Raw genomic sequence first — 24,889 nt, forward strand, 5'->3', positions numbered from 1 at the left:
CATCTCTTTACCGGGAAGTATGTTCCAACTCTTGGGCTTTCTTCCCAGTATCGGGGGAAGAGCTTGCACCCAGGCAACACCGGGAATTACTTGGAAGTAAGCCCCGTAAGGGTGCGCCAGCAGTCGAGCACGCAGCCACTAGCAGCAGGGGTCTCGGAGCCAAGGAGGTGGGATTGGGCCGCAATCGGAGGCGCGCCTCCCCGGGAGTCACGTGCTCCCGCGGGACCTGCAGAAAGGATCGAGCTGCTCGGATCCCTCCGAGTTCAGCTCAGCCCAGCTCACTGACTCCCTACTCTCGGGGAGACCAGTCGGCAGGGCTCTATACCAGCTCGCACTGGGGGCCCTCCAGCCGCATCTCGCTGCTTGCCAGCTGCAGTCAAGTCACCTCGCCAGGTCCGGCCATGTTTGTGTGCAGCCGCCCGCTCCCTCCGCCGGGAGAGGGCTATGATGACGAGAGTCAGCCGCGCCGTGTGCCCCTCTGAAGTCTGCGCCCTAGGCCGCTGCCTAGTTGGCGTAATGGTAGCGCCGGCCCTGCTGACAGGGCAGCAAGTTTTGTAGTCATTTAAATAACTTACTGACATTTTACTCGGGGGGGGGGGGCGTTTGTGACAGTTTTTCTAAGGGCAGCCAGAGATCTTGGGACACCCCTGTGAGGCAGGCCTGCAGAGAGAGGAGAGGAGGAGAAGGCTGATACTAACTGAATCAATAAATGGAGAAGTAAAAGAGAACGAAAAAGAAGAGTTACACATTCTGAACAGGGCGGGGGGGGGGGGGGAGAGGCAAACCTCCTCAACAGAACATTGAAACAGGTTTTCTGTGGGGCAAAAACCTTGTGATCTCCTCTGCTGGATATAAATAAATAAATTAATAATAATAATAATAATAATAATAATAATAATGGTGCTCTGTGAGAACCTGTGTTCCAGCAAGGCAACTCCTAGCTATGAGAGCCAGGAAACCATAGTTAGTTCTTTTATTTGGTGACTCCTGACCTTTTACTACTGTGGGGGGTGAGCGTGGTGGAGGTGAGAGGCGCAGGAGGGATTTTTTTGCTAAAGGCAGCAAAAGATCTTGGCTGAACCCTGTGAAGCAGCTGGAGAGGAATCCCTTTGAGAAGGAGGAGAAGGCTGATGATAAAGAAATGGCAAAGGGGACGAAAAAGAGGTGTTAAAAAAATTCAGTATAGAAAAAACAAAACTCAACAGAGCACAACTGGTGAATCCCAGTTTCTGTGAGGCACAAAATCTCTTGCTTCCTTGGACCTCTGGAAACCAGGGAGAAATGTTTTTGGTCTTTTTAACTAGATAAAGTAAAACAAAGTCTGTAAAAGGAAGAAACCTCAGTATGAAACAGAATGTCTTGTTTCTATGAATACGTATGTAAATTCTGATGTTTCATCCATTGACCTTGTAAAATCAGTTGACTAATCAACAGAGATTACTTTAAAGGACAGCCTCAATTTCAACAAATTTTAAGATAGGTTAATGAAAAGGGGTTTTTAAAGAAAAAGTATAAATCTTTAACGGAACCATGTCTTGACTTTGTAGCGCCATCTCATAAGCCAATTTTGGCCAAGATACAGAAGAGAGAAAACTTTCTTTGGCCCCATTGAAGATTTTTGGAAATACAGATCAATGATGGTTGAACCAAACCCTGAAACAGGAAGTAGCCCTGATGCTGTTAAGACCGAGAGCAGTGGGGAATTCTGGGAAAGAACAGAGCAGAAGGACTTGGGTGAGGACATGGCCAGCTCAGATGTGCAGCTCCAGCGTTTCTGGCAGTTCTGCTACCAGGAGGCTGATGGACCTCGAGAGGTTTGCAACCAGCTCCACTCTCTTTCCCATCAATGGCTCAAGCCAGAGCGACACACGAAAAACCAAATCGTAGACCTGGTGATCCTGGAGCAGTTCCTGACCATCCTGCCAGCGGAGATGGCGAACTGGGTGAGGGAATGCGGAGCGGAGACCAGTTCCCAGGCGGTGGCCCTGGCAGAAGGCTTCCTCCTGAGCCAGGCAGAGGACCAGAAGGAGGAAGGGCAGCAGGTGAGAGCGTCTCATCCAAGGGTGGGGGGAATGGGAGGGAGGAGGTCTGGAAACTCTCTACTCATTGCCTGAGGATAGGTGTCCCATTCCTTGCCTCCAATATTTTGCGCACTCCCATTTTTTTTCTAACCCTTCTCCTCATTCCATGTGTTGGACCATCACTGCTCCAGGAGAAATTTCCCTTTCCTCAGCTCTGTTATTTTGCACTCTCTCATTCTTTTTCTAACCCTTCTCCTCATTCCATGTCTTGGACCATCACTGCTATTTCAGGTAAAGGCCCAATTTCCAGAAGTGGGACCTGATTTCCCTGCAGCAGAGGCGGCTCCATCGTCAGACACCTGGCAGAGCCCCCCACAAAGGGGGTTCCGGCCGGAGGACAACGGACGTGCTGCCTTGCATGGTAAGGATCAATGGCGGATGGTGGCTGTATTTCTACTTGGTCTCGCTCTCTGGGGAATGTCAGAGAGTCCTTGGATTCTTTTTCTGTTCGCCTTGGATTGTTCTAGAGGGAAGATGCTTGTCCCCAACCTTTTCCACAATTCAAATTTTCAACACTTAGAGACTTTATACCTGAAAAACAAACAGTTTGATTTGTCGCCTAGAGCCCAAGTGAGGAAATACACATTTGCCTCCAGCTGAAGTACCAAAATCCAAATGAAAGTTAAGACATCTTGCAACGACCTCAGGTGTACTTAGACTTGCTGCAATTCTAGGCATTTGCCTGTAGGTTCAGTCCTGTTGGGTTGCAAGGGGCTTCCTTCCCAGGCGTTTAGGATGGCAGCCTCTGCCCCTGAGAGCAGCACCTCCTTCTGCCTCCCCATCCTCTTTGTCTCTTGCAGGGCGTGGAATGACGTTGGCAATGAGTACACAGCCGTCTCTTCCTGAAGGAACGGAACCGGGCCAGGTAGGCGTAGCAATGTCATGTGCACTGGGGTTAAGCATTCATTGCATTACAAAGGAGGGCTATTCCTAATGACCTCTGTATGCTGACTGTAAGTGATGAGTTGGTTAGGGGCTGGAAGCAGAAAGCTGCTTAGCTTAGCAGGGATACTTTCATCTCGGTGTTCCTGATGTCAGTGGCAAATCTGGCTCCATTGAGAGAAATAGGAATCGTGGTATGACCATCTCTAAAACTTTGGATGAGGTCATCCATGTGGGACTTATAAAAGGCAAACATTTGATCTGATTGCCGAGAGGGATCCTAGGAGTATGAGATGTGTATTGGACTGGTTACCTAAGCTCTGCAAACCACGCTTGCTGGAGAAGTTACGAGATCTTCATGCTGACTGCTCTGTTGGTTGAGAGGAACAGAATTTTAATTTTGCTAAGGGATGTGCTAGCCATGATTTCTGTTTTGCTGAGTAATGTGTTTTGCTAGTTTTATTATTTCAAATGTTTTTTATTCTCTATTTAAGGAATACATGTATATTTTGCGGTTCCACTTTGTTATTTAGCCTGAAAGGTCTTTCAGAGACCCCAACTCATATCCATTAATCCTTGAAGCCCAGAAGACTCATCTGGGATTCATACATACATTGCGAAGTGGGGTCTGCCCATACAGCCGCAGTTTTCTCTCTTGGTGAAGTGAATCACAATGAATCACAGACACACTTGGAGGAGGAAGGATCACTGGGGAGAAAGGCAGGGAGCAGCCTGGGTGCCCCCATCCCCTCCTCACCTCCCACTGGCTTCCTCTTCCAAAGCTAGGAGTCTACAGAGAGACCAGCTGCATGTGACAGTAGGCCCATCTAGTCCGACATCATGTTTCTCACAGTGGCCCAACAATTGCCTCCTGGGAAGCCCACGAGCAGGACGGAGGGCCAGATCCGTTTCTCTGGCTGTTGATCCCCCCAGAACTGCACTCTAATGCCCACCCAGCTCACTTCATGTTATCCTTGAGAAGGAAACGTTTTCTCTTTCCATCCAGGGTCTGGTGACTTTCGAGGAGGTTGCTGTGCGGTTCACGGAGGAGGAGTGGGCACTGCTGGATCCTGACCAGAGAGCACTGCACTGGCTGGTCATGGAGGAGAACCGGGGGATCGTGGCCTCTCTCAGTAAGGCTCCCTTTTTGCCTGCTTAATGATATTATGGGATTCCAAATACAATCAAGATAATAATATTACCATTTTTGGCCCATGACCTCTAGGAAGCTCTCCTGCTTTTGTGGGATCATGTCTAGCTTTTGGAGCCGGAGGCTGTGGACAAGATGCTTGCATCCGTTTAATCCGCCACATGCTCTCTTGACCCTTTGCCCATCATGGCTCATTCGATATAGCCACAGGGGACTGAGCAGATGGATCAGGAGATTGGTGAATGAAGGAGAAAATTATGTGACCCCTCCTGGATGGGGTTACGCTCCCACTGAAAGACTGTGTTCTCAGCTTGGGGGTGCTTCTGGATCCGTCGCTCCAAATGACGGCCCAGATAGATGCGACAGCCAGGACTCCCTACTATCAGCTTCAGCTGATACGCCAGCTGCACCCCTTCCTAGAGTTAGAAGACCTAAAGATGGTAATGACACACTGGTAATTTCAAGGGTCAACTTCTGCAATGTGCTCTACATAGGGCTACCTTTCTGCCTAGTTTGGAAACTTCAACTAGTTTGAAATACGGCAGCCAGGCTGATCACTGGTACACCTAGGGGTGACCACATTACACCAGTTTTAAAATCTCTTCACTGGCTGCCAGTTCGTTTCTGGGTGAAGTATAAAGTGTTGGTTATTACCTTTAAAGCCCTACATGGTTTGGGTCCAAGCTACCTGTGGGATGACCTTCTCCCGTACAATCCACTCTGCACACTCAGGTCTTCTGGGAAGAATCTACTTCAGCTAGCAAAAACTAGATTAACAACTGTTACCCAGAGGACCTTCTGTTCTGCTGCTCCCAGACTGTGGAATGGCCTGCCGGATGAGATTCGTCAATACAAGAAAGCTTTAAAGACTGATCTCTTCCGGCAGGCCTATCCAGTGGAATTCTAGGATGCTTTTAGGGTGTTTTTAGGATTTTTTAACAACATATACTATGCTTTTAATCAGTATTTTATGTATTTTATACTTATTGCTGTTCCCCTCCTCGATCAGAATGGAGAGGTGGGTTAGAAATAAAATTATTATTATTATTATTATTATTATTATTATTATTATTAGAAACGGATTCGCTTGATCCATTCCAGTCGGGGTCAGGCCTCCTAAAAACACACCTGTTCAACCTGGCTTTCCCTGGGCCTCGAGTAAATTAATCATCCCTCTCATTTTGCTGCTCCTTTAATTGCTTATACTGTAGTTCATAGAATCATAGAATAGTAGAATTGGAAGAGGCCTACAAGGCCATCAAGACCAACCCCCTGCTCATTGCAGAAATCTTATTGAGTTGTTTTAGCATTGCAGGAATCTTCTTGAGCAGTTTTTGCATTGTCTTCTTTAATATTGTCTTTTAATATTGAAATTTTATTACATTCAGTGGTATATAAGTGCCCCAAATAAATAAAATAATTAATAAATGTGTCTTATCCGTTCTTCTTTTAATCAAAATCATTGATTGAAGGTGCTCCATTATTTTGAGTTCTATTGCTAACTTAGACTTTTATCAATTTCTTCTCTTTATTCCAGAAAGTGACACAGTGGAGAAACCATATCAATGCTTGGAGTGTGGAAAGAGGTTCAGTTTGAAGAATACAGTTATTTCTCATCAAAGAACTCACACAGGGGAGAAACCATATAAATGTTTGGAATGCGGAAAGAGGTTCAGTCGGAAAGCCCATCTCAATTCTCATCAAATGACACACACAGGGGAGAAACCATACCATTGTTTGGAGTGTGGAAAGAGCTTCAGTGATAAGAAATATTTTATTTCTCATCAAAGAATTCACACAGGAGAGAAACCATACCATTGTTTGGAGTGCGGAAAGAGGTTCATTGAAAAGAGAAATCTTACTTCTCATCAAAGAACTCATACAGCAGTGAAACCATATAAATGTTTGGAGTGCGAAAAGAGCTTCAGTCAGAAGGCACTTCTCAATTGTCATCAAAGCACTCACACAGGGGAGAAACCATATCATTGTTTGGAGTGTGGAAAGAGCTTCAGACAGAAATCAAATCTTACTTCTCATCAAAGAATTCACACAGGGGAGAAACCATCCCATAGTTTGGAATGTGGAAAGAGGTTCAGTTGGAAGGCCCAACTTAATTCTCATCAAAGAACTCACACAGGGGAGAAACCACATAAGTGTTTGGAATGTGGAAAGAGGTTCAGTCAGAAGGCACATCTCAATTCTCATCAAAGAACTCACACAGGGGAGAAACCACATAAGTGTTTGGAATGTGGAAAGAGGTTCAGTCAGAAGGCACATCTCAATTCTCATCAAAGAACTCACACAGGGGAGAAACCATACCATTGTTTGGAGTGTGGAAAGAACTTCAGTGAAAAGATAACTCTTACTTCTCATCAAAGAACTCATACAGGGGAGAAACCATTTAAATGTTTGGAGTGCGAAAAGGGCTTCAGTCAGAAATCACATTTCACTTCTCATCAAATCACTCACACAGGGGAGAAACCATTTCATTGTTTGGAGTGTGGAAAGAGCTTCAGTCAGAAATCACATTTCACTTCTCATCAAAGAATTCACACAGGGGAGAAAGTGCGGAAACAGCTTCACTCATAAGACACTTCTCAATTCTCATCAAATCACTCACACAGGCGAGAAACCATATAAATGTTTGGAATGTGAAAAAAGCTTCAATCATAAGAGACTTCTCGATTCTCATCAAAGAACTCATACAGGGGAGAAACCATATCATTGTTTGGAGTGTGGAAAGAGCTTCGGTGAGAAGAAATATCTCACTCAGCATCAAACGACTCACACAGATGAGAAACCATATCAGTGCTTGGTGTGTGGAAAGAACTTCAGTCATAAGAGAACTCTCATTCAGCATCAAACAATTCACACAAGGGAGAAATCATACGATTGTTTGGTGTGTGGAAAGAGGTACAGTGAGAAGAGGACTCTTACTTCTCATCAAAGAACTCACACAGGCAAGAATCCATATCATTGCTTGGAGTGTGGAAAGAACTTCAATTATAAGGGAGCCTTTAATTCACATCAAAGAACTCACACAGGGTTTCTATAGAAAAGGCTTTATTTCAAGCCTTTCATTAAAAAATATAAATTAAAAAGGCCATACAACAACAACACACAAGTATTATTTCTATATTAAAAGTCTAGAAATACAGAAAGGAATCATTGATGCCTGGGACATCTCCACTGATACCAATTTGTGGACTCCCGAATTTTCACCTAAAAGAGAGAATGATAAACAAAAAGACAATCAACTGGATAGATTAATGCATTACCTATATCTAGGACTGCCTGGGGGACATCATTGAGGAATACAAACATTACATAGTTAGCATGGTACCAACTACCCAAGTCTTAGAAAGCAGTACATCATGCAGCAAGGCACCAGAAACCTGACAGATTTTGAAGGAATGACCGCTAACTCAGCAGAAAAAGATAACGGGCAAATCACTATATAGATTACTACTTATCCTAGATTTAGGATCACAGGAAGTACTACGAACTCGCTGGGAATCTGACTGGTCTATTAGAATAGGTCAAGAATACGAGACAAAAAATGTCTGGGAAATTATTTTAAAGCCACATCAGCTAAATGTACAGAAATATTGCTTAAGATATTACCAAAACGATACTTCACGCCATCCAGAATAGCAAAAATAGACAAGTCCTACTCACCATTGTGCTGGAGAGGGTGTGGGGTCCGGGAATCCTATGTTCACACGTGGTGGGATTGTGAATATATGCAAAGATTTTGCCTGGGGATTTTTGACGAAATATCCCTCCTAATGGAAACGACAGAAATAAAAACAACGGCATTTGCATTAGTGGAAGGCAAAAGGAAGAGGGGCCGACCAAGGGCAAGATGGACGGATGACATTCTGGAGGTGACAGACTTGACCTTGGGGGAGCTAGGGGTGGCGACAGCCGACAGAAAACTCTGGCGTGGGCTGGTCCATGAAGTCACGAAGAGTCGGAAGCGACTGAACGAATAAACAACAACAACAACAGCAATAAACTTGACAGCCAAAACCAAACTATATTACACAAAAAGCAAATTGAGTATCTATTAATAGCAGCTCATATGCTGATAGCATATGTGAACCGCCCAGAGAGTTCCCGCTGTTGGGCGGTATAGAAATGTAATAAATAAAATATATAAATAGCTAAATGCTGGAAGGAGGCAAAAGTATGAAATAGGAGTTGGTACGGTGTGGAACCCGAAACCAAGGGTCCCTGTGGTTCGCTGAGTGGTGGTCACAGACTCTCAAGACACAATTTCTCTCTCCTTAGAAGGTTTATTACGAGCAGCCTGCAGCGCTGCAAGGTGACAGTCCCAGAAGACCTGAGGAACTGCCCAACAATTGCAGGAAATGTTAACATATTTATAGGGTCAGGTCCCCTCGGATACAATGACAGAACCTTCTCACCAATCATAATACACCAATCATAATATGTAATACAGCTCTGCAACACAACAACCAATGAGAAGTAAAGCACCTAGGCATACACAGAGTTCAAGTACTTCTCAGATTAGAATACAAAAATGGGTATTACAATAGTTACAGGAAATACATCTCCATATGTTTCCTAGTTGTGGTTAGCTTGCCTTTAAAAATATTCTATCTGTTTAAGTGTCTAACTGTTTTGTGACATGTGGTTTCAGCAAGTGTAAAATTAAAAATAGGGTTTAAACAAAACAGGAACCTATGAACTTTATGATGTATAGAGCTAATGTGTTATAGAGCCATTTTCCTATACCTGCGGGCATTAGGTAAAAGAACCACCCAGCTTGATTTCTCCGACAACGGTAATAACATTGGAAATGACGCTCTCAGAGAAGCTTAATCAAATGTATTAAGAGGACAAAAGAAAAAAGACAGTTTTGCTACAGAATGGTCGTGTTTTATTACTCACACAGATGAGAAACCATATCAGTGCTTGGAGTATGGAAAGAACTTCAGTCAGAAGCGACTTCTCACTCAGCATCAAACAGTTCACACAGGGGAGAAATCATACAATTGGTGTGTGGAAAAAGGTACAGTCAGAAAAGAACTCTTACTTCTCATCAAAGAATTCACACCAGGGAGAAACCATATAAGTGTTTGGAGTGTGGAAAGAGCTTCAGTCAGAAACCACATCTCAATTCTCATCAAAGAACTCACTCTGGGTTTGTATAGAAAAGGCTGTATTTCAAGATACAGGTTTTACATCACTACCTTTCATTAAAAAATAAATTAAAAAGGGCATGCAACAACAACGTACAAGTATTATTTTCTATATTAAAAGTCTAGAAATACAGAAAGGAATAATTGATGCCTGGGATATCTCCACTGATACCTATTTGTGGACTCCCAGATTTTCACCTAAAAGGGGGATTGATAAACAAAAATGCTTTAAAAGACAATCAACTGGATAGATTAATGCATTATTATAAAGACTTATTAGCCGTATCTAGATCTGCCTGGAGGACATCATTGAGGAATACAAACATTACATGGTTAGTGTAGTATCAACTATCCACATGTCTTAGAAAGCAGTATATCATGCAGCAAGACACCAGAAACTTGACAGATTTTGAAAGAATGACCATTAACTCCGCAGAAAAAGATAAAGGACAAATCACTATATAGATTACTACTTAAACTGGATTCAGGATCACAGGAAGGACTACGAACTTGCTGGGAATCTGACTGGGCTATTAGAATAGATCAAGAATACAAGACAAAAATGTGGGGGGGAATCTTTTAAAGCCACATCAGCTAAATGTACAGAAATATTGCTTAAAATATTACAAAAATGGTACTTCACGCCATCTAGAATAACAAAAATAGACAAGTCCTACTCACCACTGTGCTGGAGAGGATGTGGGGTCCGGAGATCCTATTTTCACACGTGGTGGGACTGTGAACGTACGCAAAGACGTAGCTTTTTGAAAAAATATCCATCGTAATGGAAATGACAGTAATAAAAACACCAGAATTTGCATTATTTAATAAACTTGAGGGCCAAAACCAAACTATATTACACAAAAAGCAAATTGAGTATCAATAGCAGCATGTATGCTGATAGCTAAATGCTGGAGGGAGGCAAAAGGATGAAATAGAAGGAGGTGGTATGGTAATAGCGTGGGAAATAGCGCTCTCAGAGAAACACAAAGGTATTAAGAGGACTAAAGAGCAAATACAGTTTTGCTACAGAATGGTTGTGTTTTATTACACACACAACACACAAACAAAATACCAGCATCAGCACAGGTACAAATTGCCTTTCATAGCTTATAGTTACTGTAAAGGATGTCAGGGTCCACCTGACAGCCCTGCAAGGAAGGCTCCTGGACCAAACGTCCTGAACTCCCAGGCAACCTGCCTCCCTAGCCTTGTCCACAACCGGGATGAGCCAGATGGTCAGGGAATAACACACAGACACACGTTTAGGGAGCAAGGCAACTTTATTACCATTACTAAAACTAACACGTATGGCCTTGGTCAATAAAAGCCTTTGAAAGGGAAAGGGGGGAAAGGGAGTGAGGTAGGAAGGTGAGGAAAAGTTCTCAAACGTCCCCACACCCAGTCGCAACGGCGGCTGACCTCCAAGGTACCCACACAAGTTAAAACATAAAAAAGCCCCTCTAACTCCAAGCAACCCCCTCATTATTATTATTATTATTTATATAGCACCATCAATGTACATGGTGCTGTACAGAGTAAAACAGTAAATAGCAAGACCCTGCCGCATAGGCTTACATTCTAATAAAACCATAATAAAACAATAAGGAGGGGAAGAGAATGCACCAAACAGGCACAGGGTAGGGTAAAACTAGCAGTATAAAGTCAGAACAAAATCAAGTTTTAAAAGCTTTAGGAAAAAGCCTTGGACCTGATCTTCTCACTTGACATATGCACGAACCACCAAGGAAGATGGATATTATTATTATTATTATTATTATTATTATTATTATTATTATTATTATTATTTGTATCCCGCCTTTTGCCCAATGCTGGGCCTCAAGGCAGCCTTACAAAGTTTAAAATATACATGGGGGGTGGGGAGGGAAACAAAACCATAAACAATTAAAAAATACACAGCAAAATTATAAGACATTAACATAGATGGAGGGCTGGATTATTCTCCAAAGGCCTGCTTGAACAAAAAAGTTTTAGCCTGCTTCCGAAAGCCCTTCAAGGAGGGAGCCAGCCTAGCTTCCCCTGGAAGAGAGTTCCAGGAGCACCGGAGCAGCCACCGAGAAGGCCCTCTCCCATGTTCCCACCAAGCGTGCCTGTGAAGAAGGTGGGACTGAAAGAAGGGTCTCTCCAGAAGATCTCAAAGCACGGGCAGGCTCATAAGGGAGAATATGTTCATTCAAATAACCTGGACCCAAACCATATAGAGCTTTATAGGTCATAACCAGCACTTTGAATTGTGCCCGGAAACAGACTGGAAGCCAGTGGAGCTGTTTTAACAGGCGAGTTGTGTGCTCCCTGTAACCCTTCTTCATGGGACTTTTTATCTCTTCTTTGGCCCTCCAGCCCCATGACCCTTGTTAACCAATCGGTGTCCTTCCCGGGCTTCCGACAACCCCTCCCCACTGAGATGGGACCCATCTTCTTTTCCCACAGCTGAAGCAAGTTAGCTCCTCAACAACGCTGATAAACCTCCAGGTGCTGCGGTGGGAGTTGCATAGTCTCTAGGCAGCAACGACCTTGGCCCAAAGCCACCAGCTCTCATCCTCTCTCCTGAGCCTGGCACAGCAGATATTAAACACAATAGAGCATACATGGAAGGCAGACATCAAAATCACATAGCAACAGCACAGAGGTTTGCACCCCTGTCCTTCACAGTTACCATAGCCTCTCTGGGAAAAATAACAATTAAAATAAATAGTCGTAATTGGGGATCTGTCCAACCAATTAATTATCCTTTAAAACTGCCTGATAACCAATGTTAAATAATTTGTACTGTGTGTTTATAGAAAGCATACGTAATCTATTATTCCTTGCATATATGGTTTCTGTATGATCTTAATATTTAAGTTTTTATATTTGAAAAGAAGAACACACACGGGAGAAACGCTCTCATTTGGAGTGCAGAAAGAGTTGTGTGCCCAATGCATCAGGCTAAATTACACAAGAAACAATAATAATATAATCAGTTGTTGAGCTCTGGGCATAAAAAGTATATTCTCCTGCCAGGTCATCTACCTGTCTCTGCCCCCCATTCAATAATGCAAGGGCCATTCTGTTTATAATTTCCATCTGGGATAATCCTGAAAAACTGCAACTCTTATCCTTCAAATGCCCATCGGGTAGAGGATGAGATTCCTCCGATGCCGGTGGCTGTTCATGGAAGTGAGCGTAGGGGGTGTCATCATCCTTTCCAATTCATGCATTGAGGTTGATGGCCAAAATACAATCCATCTTCTTATAGCAGGAGCACTTTACATCCCTTCACAAAGATATTCACATTTGGTTATGGAGAACTGGTCAAAACTGGAAAATTATAATAAATTGTGGGCTACACAAAAGCCGAACTGCCAGTTCTGACATGTGGAGCTCCAACTTCATTTAAGTAGTGCTTCTAACCATTATAGAGACAATGGGAGGGCATTTTGGCCTGCACAGTATCTGCCTGAGTTGCACATTCAAGAAAGCTTTTACCCTGGCAGGATATAATGTATCACCTTCTGCCTTATGGGGACAAAGGTTTAGAAGGAAACCATATTAGGAACTGGTTGGGAAGAGCAGAAATAGCAATATGCATTTTGCTTCATTGTACTTTCTATCAGGACTTGCGCCACATAGTTATAACTCCTATTTTACAACAGTTCTTGTGGGGAATGGAAGAACAACATCTAGCACATTGTCTTTCAGATAATGACCCCAAGGTCATGTCAAACGCGATGAGTTTTGTTGCAATGAATCAACAAATTGAGACTACTTGGTATTACAGATTAGTGATCTCTTAATTTTAATTCTAGGCTCCTGAATGAGTCACAAATTTTATGTATTGTAAATATTATATTTATTGCCTTTATTGTTTATTGTCTTTATTTATTCTATATTTGATTGAGTTTCAACACTGCTTTTGTACTGACTGTTTGACTGGTCTATGAACATAATAAAAGCAATCAAACAATTTCTTATAAAAAATGTCACATCCATGAGAAAGCAGATAAATGCTTGGAATTTGGAAGGAACTTCAGTCAGAAGGTAATTCTTACTTCTCAACAAAGTAAGGTCAAGACTTTTCTCTTCTCCCAGGCTTTTAACATCATTTAACAACACTAAGTTTGTTTTTTAAAGGACCTCATAACTGTTGTTTTTAAATGGATACTGTTGTTTTTATGTTTTTTTTAAAAAATTGTATACTTTTAATGTTTACTGTTTTTAACTTTTGTAAACGGCCCAGAGAGCTTCGGCTATTGGGCGGTATATAAATGTAATAAAATAAATTAATAAGAGTCCACACGGGAGAGAAAATGTAAAACTGCTTGGAATGTGGGGAAAATTGAATCTGATCTTCTCATCTAATCCCTTACATGTGGGGGGGGGGAGAAAAACTTGGGGCTATAGAATGTGATAGAAGTGCCTACTATCAGCTTTGGCTGATATGCCAGCTGCGCCCCTTCCTAGAGTTAGAAGACCTATTATTATTATTATTATTATTATTATTATTATTATTATTATTATTATTATTATTTATTTATATAGCACCATCAGTGTACATGGTGCTGTACAGAGTAAAACAGTAAATACGGTAGTGCACACGCTCGACTTCTGCAATGCGCTCTACGTAGGGCTACCTTTGTGCCTAGTCTGGAAGCTTCAACTTGTTCACAATATGGCAGCCAGGCTGTTCACCGGTACACCTAGGCATGACAATATCACATCAGTTTTAAAATCTCTTCACTGGCTGCCAATTAGTTTCCGAGCGAAGTATAAAGTGTTGGTTATTACCTTTAACGCCCTACATGGTTTGGGTCCAGGCTACCTGCGGGATCGCCTTCTCCCATACAATCTGCCCCACACACTCAGGTCCTCTAGGAAAAAGGTACTTCAGCTAGCAAACACTAGATTAACAACTGTAACGCAGAGGATCTCTTCTGCTGCTCCCAGGCTGTGGAATGGCTTGCCGGATGAGACTCTTCAACTTAACAGTCTACTAGCATTCATGCTATAAAGACTGATCTCTTCTGGCAAGCCTATCCAGTGGAATTTTAAGATGTTTTTAGGATGTTTTTAACAATGTATATTATGTTTTAATTCAGTTTTATGTATTTTATCATTTATTGTTGTTACCCACCTCGTAAGAAAATTATCATGATGATGATAATGATGAGATGAATTTACAATCAAGCCCTATTTCACATTAGACTACCGAATTAGGCGATGGAGTATATATAAAGGAATGCTAAGACAACAAAGAAAGTTATATAAACAATATTTTCTGAAATATTGCAGAGTGAAAAATAATGATCAGAATATGAGAAATAATCATATTGACCAGGAAATTTTTTAGATAATTTGGCCCCATTTTAAACACCTCCTAAATGATATTTTAGGAGTTGCCAGACGGAGGAAAGCCAGGGTGGTACTATTTCATATAAGGAAGGGCACGATCCACTGCAGGTGGAACCATCTCACCCAATTTCGTTCCCTAACCAGGATTTAAACATCTTGACGGCAAGAATGCCCCACTGTTTGAACTCTTTTATTGGGGAATCTGTTGGATATGGATTTACAAGTCTTCCGGGCTGCTGCCTGTGGCCCAGGCTCCCCTCGGCCTGTAGGTTTACCAGCCCCTTTCTGCACGGATGGGATTTGCGCTGGTTCATGATGCCTCAGTGCAGGAGAGCATCTCTCGCTAGCCGGGTTTCCCGAGAGGCGTCACAGGGAGAGATGTGGGGGGACCCTGGGAGGCGTCAGCAAAGTAACACTGAAGGCGGTTCCCTTGTCTCATTAGCTGCCCCTCCTTGAAGCAGAGAAAGCCTCTTGCTGCCCTCCTGAGGGTTAAAGAAACGAGCTCGATTCCTGGAGAGGAAGGGGATTTGGGGGAGGACAGGAGGGGCCGGTGTTTTGGAGCTGCGCTCCTTCGTGCCGCCTCCTTCTTCCTCCGGAGGGAAAAGGCCTTGGAGCTTCCTCCGGGCGCTGCATCGGGGCCTCCTGAGTGGGATGAGGTGAGAGCCCTCCTGGCCTTGGGCTGAAGGCGGGTCCCTGGGTTGCAAGGGAGGAGGGGGGGGGGAGAGATGCCCGAATTCAGCCCCCAAAGGGTCAGAGGAGGATCTGAGTTCGCAACAGGAAGGGGGCTGGACGCTCCCCCCACCCCACCCCATAGGGAGGAGACCAGCCAGGCTGAGCCTCTTGGGAGCCCCCGCAGTCTCCGCCCCCTCCTCCCTCCGCCACTGCTGGGTCCATGGATCAGAACTGCTTCCTCGATCAGGCCGCTCTGCAGGGACGACGGTCCTTCTTCCCCCGTTCATCGGGCCCCTGTTTCCCCCCCCCACACACACACTCCCATTTGGTCCATGGGGTCCCCGGGTGCAATCCTGCCTGGGGCTGAGACGCTGCCCTCGTTCTCTGCTGGACCGGCCAGACTGACAGCCGCCACCAAAGGCGGGTGGAAGGAGACCAGGTGCCCCCCCAAGACCCCTCCCCACAAAAGGCAAGTGATTTGGAGACCCCTGAAAGGGCAGCAAGTTTTGTAGACATTTTACTCTGGGGGGGAATTGAGGGGCGCTTATGGCAGTTTTTCCAAGGGCAGTCAGAGATCTTGGGACCCCCCTGAGAGGCCGGCCTGCAGAGAGAGGAGAGGAGGAGGAGGCTGATAATAACTGAATCAATAAATGGAGAAGTAAAAGAGAACGAAAAAGAAGTGTTACACATTCTGAAAGGGAGGAAAAGGCAAACCTCCTCAACCGAACATTGACCCATGGTTTCTGTGGGGCAAAAACCTTGTGATCTCTTGGGGTGGAGGATGGTGTCCTGTGAGAACCTGTCCTGTGCTCCAGTGAAGAAATATATATGATAGCCAGGAAAGGCTAGTTAGTTCTTTAATTGGTGACTCCTGACCTTTTACTACTGTGGGGGGTGAGGGTGGCGGAGGTGAGAGGCTAAAGGCAGCAAAAGATCTTGGGCGAACCCAGTGAAGCAGCTGGAGAGGAATCCCTTTGAGAAGGAGGAGAAGGCTGATGATAAAGAAATGGCGAAGAGGATGAAAAAGAGGTGTTTAAAAAATCCAGCATAGAAAAAACGAACAAAAAAACTCAACAGAGCACAATTTTTATTTTATTTTATTTATTTATTTATTTATTTATTTATTTTATTTTATTTCATTTCATTTCTATACCACCCAATAGCCGGAGCTCTCTGGGCGGTTCACAAAAATTAAAACCATTCAAAATATAAAACAACAGTATAAAACCGTTTCTGTGAGGCACAAAATTTCTTGCTTCCTTGGACCTCTGGAAACCAGGGAGAAATGTTTTTGTTCTTTTTAACTAGATAAAGTAAAATAAAGTCTGTGTAGAAGGAAGAAATGTCTGTATGAATCAGAATGTCTTGTTTCTGTGCATATGTAAATTCTGATGTTTCATCCATTGACCTTATAAGATCAGTTGACTAATCAACAGAGATTACTTTAAAGGACAGACAGCTCTATTGCAACAAATTTTAAGATAGGTTAATGAAAAGGGGGTTTTAACGAGAAAATATAAATCTCCTTTAATGGAACCATGTCTTGACTTTGTAGCACCATCTCATAAGCCAATTTTGGCCAAGATACAGAAGAGAGAAAACTTTCTTTGGCCCCATTGAAGGTTTTTGGAAATACGGATCAATGATGGTTGAGCCAAACCCTGAAGCAGGAAGTAATCCTGATGCTGTTAAGACCGAGAGCAGTGGGGAATTCTGGGAAAGAATGGAACGGAAGGACCTGGGTGAGGATATGGCCAGCTCAGACGTGCAGCTCCAGCGTTTCAGGCAGTTCTGCTACCAGGAGGCTGATGGACCTCGAGAGGTTTGCGACCAGCTCCACTCTCTTTCCCGTCGGTGGCTGAAGCCAGAGCGACATACGAAAAACCAAATCGTAGACCTGGTGATCCTGGAGCAGTTCCTGACCATCCTGCCAACGGAGATGGCGAACTGGGTGAGGGAATGCAGAGCCGAGACCAGTTCCCAGGCAGTGGCCCTAGCAGAAGGCTTCCTCCTGAGCCAGGCAGAGGACAAGAGGGAGGAAGGGCAGCAGGTGAGAGCGTTTCATCCAGGGGGGCAGGAATGGGAGGGTTGTGGTCTGAAAACTCCCTACTCATTGCCCCAGGAGAAATGTCCATTTCCTCGCCTCTGTTATTTTGCACTCTCTCATTCTTTTTCTGACCCTTCTCCTCATTCCATGTGTTGGACCATCACTGCTATTTCAGGTAAAGGCCCAATTTCCAGAAGTGAGACCTGATTTCCCTGCAGCAGAGGCGGCTCCATTGTCAGGCACTTGGCAGAGCCCCCCACAAAGGGGGTTCCAGCCGGAGGACAACGGACGTGCCGCCTTGCAGGGTAAGGATCAATGGCAGGTGGTGGCTGTATTTCAACTTGGTCTCACTCTCTGGGGAATATCAGAGACAGGGCTGGCGCTACCATCAAGGCCACTAAGGCAGCGGCCTAGGTCACCAAGCTAAGGGGGGCGCTGAGCACAGCACAGCACTCAGCCAAAGTTCGAGAGAGCGCGTGGCAGCATGGGGCTCAGTTTGCTCGCTGTCGCAAGTGGCTGGGCCTGCCCCAGCCGCTTGCGAAGGTGAGGGAAGACGGAACCCCACCCGTTGCCTCGTGTCACCCTCATGCTCGTCAGCTATGGGTGAATGGGGTGCATGGGGTCTTTGAGTGAATGCATGTGTTTGTTTGGAGTGAGTGATGCTGAGTGTGTGTTTGCGCGTGTGTGTGAGTTGGGGGGATGATTTGGAGGTGATATTCCTATTAAATAATGCATTTTAGACCCATAGACGTTCCTTTCCAATTTGCTATAATTGGCATGATGTATATTTTGTAATAATAGGTGATAATTGTTCATCCTTCTTAAAACCCTTTTAAATAATTTACAGTAAATAACAATAAATTATTTTTATCATCATCTTCATCATCATCATCTATCTCTCTTTTCTTGCTTGTGGTGGTTTTTCTAGATGAATATGATGGGCTTTGCCAAACCGTGCTGTCTTTGACCGATTCAGAAATGTCGTGACTATTGAACATGTTTTAAGTATGACTGCTTTCTGGATGTTGGCGTGCATGTATTTTGGTCGGCCTAATTTCTGAAGGTTTTGTTTGTTTCTCTATCTGAATGTAAGCAAAATATTTTGTTAACATGATGGGTTGGTTACGCCAAGTTACCTTAAATAGTATAAGTCAAAGGTTTTAATGTTGTTTTAATGTACAGTGAGAAGAGGACTCTTACTTCTCATCAAAGAACTCACACAGGCCAGAATCCATATCATTGCTTGGAGTGTGGAAAGAACTTCAATCATAAGGGAGCCTTTAATTCTCATCAAAGAACTCACACAGAGGGACGTGTTAGCCATGGTTTCTGTTGTGCTCCTATTCATCCTCGTTGCATTGTGCTGAGTAATGTGTTTTGCTTGTTTTAGCTTTTCAAAGTTTTATTATTCTCTGTTTGAGCAATATATGTATATTTTGTGGTACCACTTGCTTACTTAGCATGAAAGGTGTTTCAGGGACCCCAACCCATATCCATTAATCCTTGAAGCCCAGAACACTCATCTGGCATTCATACATCCGTTGCGAAGTGGGGTCTGCCCATACAGCCACAGTTCTGTCACACTGGTTCAAGGACAAGCGAGTCAGATTGAGCAGGAAAAGGAAGGATAACTGCGGAGAAAGGCAGGGAGCAGCTTGGGTGCCTCCATCCCCTGCTCACCTCCCAGGGCCAGAAGACGTCTGTTTCCCACTGTTTGCTCCTGGCAAAGCTAAGAGCATACAGAGAGCCTGGCTGCGTGGGCCGGAAGGCCCATGTAATCCGACATCCTGTTTCTTCAGTGGCCCAACAGTTGCCTCTTTGGAAAGCCCACAAGCAGGACAGAGGGCCAAACCCGAACTGGTTTTCACAGCAAGCAAGTTTCAATCCTGCAGTATAATGCCCAGTTTATGTTATCCTTGAGAAGGAAACGTTTTCTCTTTCCCTCCAGGGTCTGGTGACTTTCGAGGAGGTTGCTGTGCGGTTCACGGAGGAGGAGTGGGCACTGCTGGATCCCGACCAGAGAGCCCTGCACAGGCAGGTCGTGGAGGAGAACCGGGGGATCGTGGCCTCTCTTGGTAAGGCGCCCTGTTTGCCTGCTTAATATTATGGGATTCCAAATGCAATCATGACGACAATATTACAGTTTTGGGCCCTTGCCCTCTACGAGGCTTTTGAGGCCGCCTTTTAGGACTCAGCCCTCAGAAGGCAGCGTTCAAAGAGAAAAGAAATACATTCAATTATATTAAATTGTGGAATGATTTAATGCGACTTTAAGAGAGCAGCTTCAAACATACCACAAATATTTTCACAAGACTCATTGGGTCTGTTCAGACAACAAGCTAAGCCATGGTTAGGCCACTAACCTGTTTGTAGCAAATGGTTAGTGAGCGTGTTAAACCGTAGTTATGTAGCCACCATGGTTAGGAATAGTTTACACAACACACTAAGCCTTAATGTTTAGCTCAAAATGCTTAACCACCATGGTTTAGCGTCTCATCTGAAAGGGGTCATACGGGGCTTAATCTAGTTAATCTAATCCTGTGTGATGGAGTTGTCCCTCCTGCCATGAATGAGGTAGTAGTGCGACCCCTCCTGAAAAAAGCCTCCCTTCGTCCAGAGATCTATGCTACCAGTTGACTGGTTGCAAATACCCTGTTTCTGAGTAAGGTGTGTGACAGCGTGGTGGCATCTCAACCACAGGATTCTCTGGATCCATTCCAGTCTAGGTTCAGGCCTGGTTTAGGGATGGAATCGGCCTCAGTTGCCCTGATGAATGACCTTCTTTGAGAGAGGGACAGGGGGAGTGTGACCTCTTAGTCCTTCTTTATCTCTCAGCGGGTGTTGCTACCGTTGACCAAGTTATCCACCTCTTTGAGGTGGGACTTGGAAGACTGTCCTACAGTGGTACGAGTTGTATTGAGCAGGGGGTGGGGGGTGTTGCCTGTTCTGGATAGGTTTGCACTTCCACTGAAGGAGTGTATGTGTAGTTTGGGGGTGCTCTTGGATAATCTCTGTCACCGGAGGTCCAGGTAGCCCAGTTGTTGCCAACTTCCGTTCCTGGCTAGAGAGAGCCTTTCCAGAGTGATCCATGCACCGATAACCTATTGATTAAACTACTGCCATGCGTTCCATGTGGGGCTGCCCTTGTGCCATAAACACACCACCCAGCAGACCGCCTTCCCTTATAGATACCCAGGTGACCTTTAAGATCAGCAGAGGTGGCCTTGCTGGTCATTCCAAAATGAACGGAACTTCACTGTCAAGTACCCAGATGGTGGGCCTTCGCTGTAGCAGCACCCACCTTGTGGGAAACCCTCCATCACATAGTTTAGGAGGCAGGAAATGTGACATCCCTAAAATGCCTCCTAAAAACACACCTGTTCACCATGGCTTTCCCTGGGCCTGGAGTAAATTAATCATCCGTCTTGTTTTGCTGCTCCTTTAATTGCTTTTACTGTAGTTCATAGAATCATAGAATAGTAGAGTTGGAAGGGTCCTACAAGGCCATCAAGTCCAACCCCCTGCTCATTGCAGGAATCTTCTTGAGTTGTTTTAGCATTGTCTTCTTTAATATTGTCTTTTAATATTGAGATTTTTTACATTCAGTGGTATTTAAGTACCCTAAATAAACAAACAATAAATAAATGTGTCTTATCAGTTCTTCTTTTAATGAAAATCATTGATGGAAGGTGCTCCATTATTTTGAGTTCTATTGCTAACTCAGACTTTTACCAATTTCTTCTCTTTGTTCCAGAAAGTGACAGGTGGGAAAGGAAGAATAAGAGCAAACGATGTGGTATGTCACGGAAAAGAGACAAATGTAACAACAGCAAACAGCAGAGAAGTAAAACCGAGGTGAATCGGAATGGAAGCAACAATTCCTTTGCTTCTCGGGGCAATGGCTACCATGGTATCACAATCCAGGAAGAAATACATCAAAGACAGGAAATGAAAAGTTTCCATATGCAGAGGAAAACTTTCAATTCCAAATCAAACTTCAAAGTTCATTGTGAAATTCACACCTTGAAGAAAACGTATCGATGCCTGGTGTGTGGAAAGAGCTTCAGTGAGAAGGGGACTCTAATTTCTCATCAAAGAACTCACACAGAAGAGAAGCCATATAAATGTTTGGAGTGCGAAAAGAGCTTCAGTCAGAAGAAATATCTCACTCAGCATGAAAGGATTCACACAGGAGAGAAACCATATCAATGTTTGGAGTGTGGAAAGTGCTTCAGTCGTAAGGGAAAACTTACTCAGCATCAAAGAATTCACACAGGAGAGAAGCTATATCAATGTTTGGCGTGTGGAAAACACTTCAATGACAAGGGAAATCTTACTCATCACCAAAGAATTCACACAGGAGAGAAACCACATAAATGTTCGGAGTGCGAAAAGAGCTTCAGTCAGAAGGCACATCTCACTTCTCATCAGAGAACTCACATAATGGAGAAACCATATCTTTGTCTGGAATGTGGAAAGAGCTTCAGGTATAAACAATCTCTCACTTGTCATCAAAGACGTCACACAGGGGAGAAACCACATCAATGCTTGGAGTGTGGAAAGAGGTTCATTTTTCAGGTATATCTTACTTCTCATCAAAAAACTCACACAGGGGAGAAACCATTTAAATGTTTGGAGTGCAAAAAGTGTTTCAGTCAGAAGGTCCATCTCAATTCCCATCAAAGAACTCACACAGGGGAGAAACCATATCAGTGTTTGGAGTGTGGAAAGAGCTTCAGTGGGAAGATAATTCTTATTTCTCATCAAAGAACTCATACAGGGGAGAAACCACATAAATGTTCGGAGTGTGAAAAGAGCTTCAGTCAGAAGGCACATCTTACTTCTCATCAAAGAACTCACACAATGGAGAAACCATATCTTTGTCTGGAATGTGGAAAGAGCTTCAAGTTTAAATCATCTCTCACTTGTCATCAAAGACGTCACACAGGGGAGAAACCACATCAATGCTTGGAGTGTGGAAAGAGGTTCATTTTTCAGGTATATCTTACTTCTCATCAAAGAACTCACACAGGGGAGAAACCATTTAAATGTTTGGAGTGCGAAAAGTGTTTCAGTCAGAAGGTCCATCTCAATTCCCATCAAAGAACTCACACAGGGGAGAAACCATATCAGTGTTTGGAGTGTGGAAAGAGGTTCAGTGAGAAGATAATTCTTATTTCTCATCAAAGAACTCATACAGGGGAGAAACCATATAAATGTTCGGAGTGTGAAAAGAGCTTCAGTCAGAAGGTACATCTTACTTCTCATCAAAGAACTCACACAATGGAGAAACCATATTTTTGTCTGGAATGTGGAAAGAGCTTCAAGTTTAAATCATCTCTCGTTTGTCATCAAAGAAGTCACACAGGGGAGAAACCATATCAATGCTTGGAGTGTGGAAAGAGGTTCAGTCAGACGGCACATCTCAGTTCTCATCATAGAACTCACACAGGTGAGAAACCATATAAATGTTTGGAGTGCAAAAAGAGCTTCAGTGTGAAATCAAGTCTCAATTCTCATCAAAGAAGTCACACAGGGGAGAAACCATATCAATGCTTGGAGTGTGGAAAGAGGTTCAGTCAGAAGGCACATCTCAGTTCTCATCGTAGAACTCACAAAGTTGAGAAACCATATAAATGTTTGGAGTTCTAAAAGAGCTTCAGTGTGAAATCAAGTCTCAAGTCTCATCGAAGAACTCATACAGGGGAGAAACCATGCCATTGTTTGGAGTGTGGAAAGAGGTTCAGTGAGAAGGAACGTCTTATTTCTCATCAAAAAACCCACACAGTGTAGTTGTTTTGTGTATACCTTTGATTGTATGTTTTATATGTGGTGTAAAGATTTTGTGTTTGTGATGTTTAAAATAATATATATCTCACACAGGGGAGAGAAACCATTTCATTGTTTGGAGTGTAGAAAGCACTTCAGTCGTAAGACAGATATTACTTTTCATCAAAGAACTCACATGGGAGAAACCATATCATTGTTTGGCGTTCGAAAAACAGCTTTAGTCATAAGACACTTTTCCTACTGAGCAAATTCAATCCTGGTGTTTTGGGCTCATCTGCGAAAAGGAAGTACTCTTCCCAGAAAAGGATATAGAGATTGCAAGATTCCTCCTAAATTCAAGAGTAGCCCACCAGACAGTCAGAGAGGCAAGAGACAACATTTCTTTGCTGTCAGAGATGAAGAGAAAACTAAACAGAAAGCAATTGCCGAAGAAAGGTCCACTGCCCTGGATCCCATTTTAGATTGGTCCATGGAGATTAAAGGGAAATGAGACACAAACTGGGTTGAAGACTCTACCTCCACAAATTTGGCTTTACAACTGGCCCTGGCTGAAACGGTGGCATTGAAGGGTACACCTGCACTCACCAGAGAAAGATATACATATGCACAAACTAGAACGATCTGATCCTAAAACAAATCGCTGAGTGAGGGGCCGGGACAGGACAAATCTAGAACAATTGATCAACCACAATGAACCAATGAAGGAGTGTAAAATGTTATTTGATGGCTGGCTCTTTCTGTTATCTCAGGACCTAGCTCTCATCAAATCTCTTCTTTCTGAATGCAATGGACTTTTAACAACATACATTGAAGCGTTCAGAACGATGAGGCCAGACCTTGGAAGCTAGGATGCAATGCAAAAATGCAATAATGCCAAGACATACCTGAAAAGGAACATAAGAAGAGCCCTGCTGGTCCATCTAGTCCAGCACTCTGTTCATACAGTGGCCAACCAGCCATCGGCCATGGATGAACAAGCAGGACATGGTGCAACGGGACCCTCCAGCCCATGTTCCCCAGCAACTGGTGCACACAAGCTTAATGAATGATTGTTTTAAATGGATATTGTTGTTTTTTATACTTTCAGTGGTTTTAAATGTTTATCTGTTTTTAACGTTCATTGTTTTTAACCTTTGTAAACTGTCCAGAGAGCTTCAGTTATGGGGTGGTATATAAATGTAATAAATAAATAAATACATAATTGTCTCAAATACTGGAGATAGTACACAACCATCAGGGTTAGTAACCATTGATAGCCTTTGCCTCCAGGAATTTATCCAACCCACTTTTAAAGCCATCCACATTGGTGGCCATCACATTCTCCATACCATGCATAATTTTGTACATTCTATCTCCCCTTAGCTTCCTTTTTTCCAAGCTAAACAATCCCAGTTGATGTAACCTTCCCTCATAGGGGAGTTGCTCCAGCCCCTTCATCATTTTAGTTGCCCTGTTCCGCACTTTTTCCAGCTCTATAATATCCCTTTTTAGGTGTGGTGACCAGAACTGTACACAGTATTCTAAGTGTGGTCGCACCATAGATTTGTATAAGGGTAGTACGATACTGGCCATTTTATTCTCAATTCCTTTTCTTATAATGCCTAACGTGGAGTTCACCTTCTTTACGGCGGCCGCACCCTGGGTGGACATTTTCATCGAGCTGTCCACCACAATCCCAAGATCTCTTTCTTGCTCTGTCACCACCAGCTCAGATCCCATTAGGTTATACTTGAAGTTGGTTTTTTTT

The 24,889-nt window shown here is 43.7% G+C and overlaps 2 protein-coding genes across 2 annotated transcripts in view; both read left to right on the top strand.

The window, feature by feature from the left end:
- Positions 1-9,188, top strand: part of LOC134395616 (zinc finger protein 197-like) — a 148,595-nt gene extending 139,407 nt beyond the window's left edge. Inside the window, exon 15 of the mRNA XM_063121774.1 lies at positions 8,986-9,188. The gene's annotated coding sequence lies outside the window, so the exon portion shown is untranslated. The remainder of the gene's footprint in view (positions 1-8,985) is intronic.
- Positions 1,638-23,054, top strand: LOC134395617 (oocyte zinc finger protein XlCOF6-like). Its single transcript, XM_063121775.1, has 5 exons — positions 1,638-2,042; positions 2,313-2,442; positions 2,882-2,946; positions 3,970-4,096; positions 21,107-23,054. The coding sequence occupies exons 1-5, from the start codon at positions 1,638-1,640 to the stop codon at positions 23,002-23,004; spliced, it is 2,625 nt and encodes an 874-aa protein (XP_062977845.1). The 3' UTR covers positions 23,005-23,054.
- Positions 23,055-24,889: the final 1,835 nt, after the last annotated feature.

The sequence above is a fragment of the Elgaria multicarinata genome, chromosome 3, assembly GCF_023053635.1.
Source record: "Elgaria multicarinata webbii isolate HBS135686 ecotype San Diego chromosome 3, rElgMul1.1.pri, whole genome shotgun sequence".
NCBI classification, from domain to species: domain Eukaryota; kingdom Metazoa; phylum Chordata; class Lepidosauria; order Squamata; family Anguidae; genus Elgaria; species Elgaria multicarinata.

Coding starts and splice junctions, on each gene's coding strand:
- LOC134395617 (XM_063121775.1), top strand. CDS start 1,638: ATGGTTGAACCAAACCCTGAAACAGGAAGTAGCCCTGATGCTGTTAAG. Junction 2,947..3,969: donor AAGGAACGGAACCGGGCCAG/GTAGGCGTAGCA, acceptor CTTTCCATCCAG/GGTCTGGTGACTTTCGAGGA. Junction 4,097..21,106: donor GGGGATCGTGGCCTCTCTCA/GTAAGGCTCCCT, acceptor TCTTTGTTCCAG/AAAGTGACAGGTGGGAAAGG.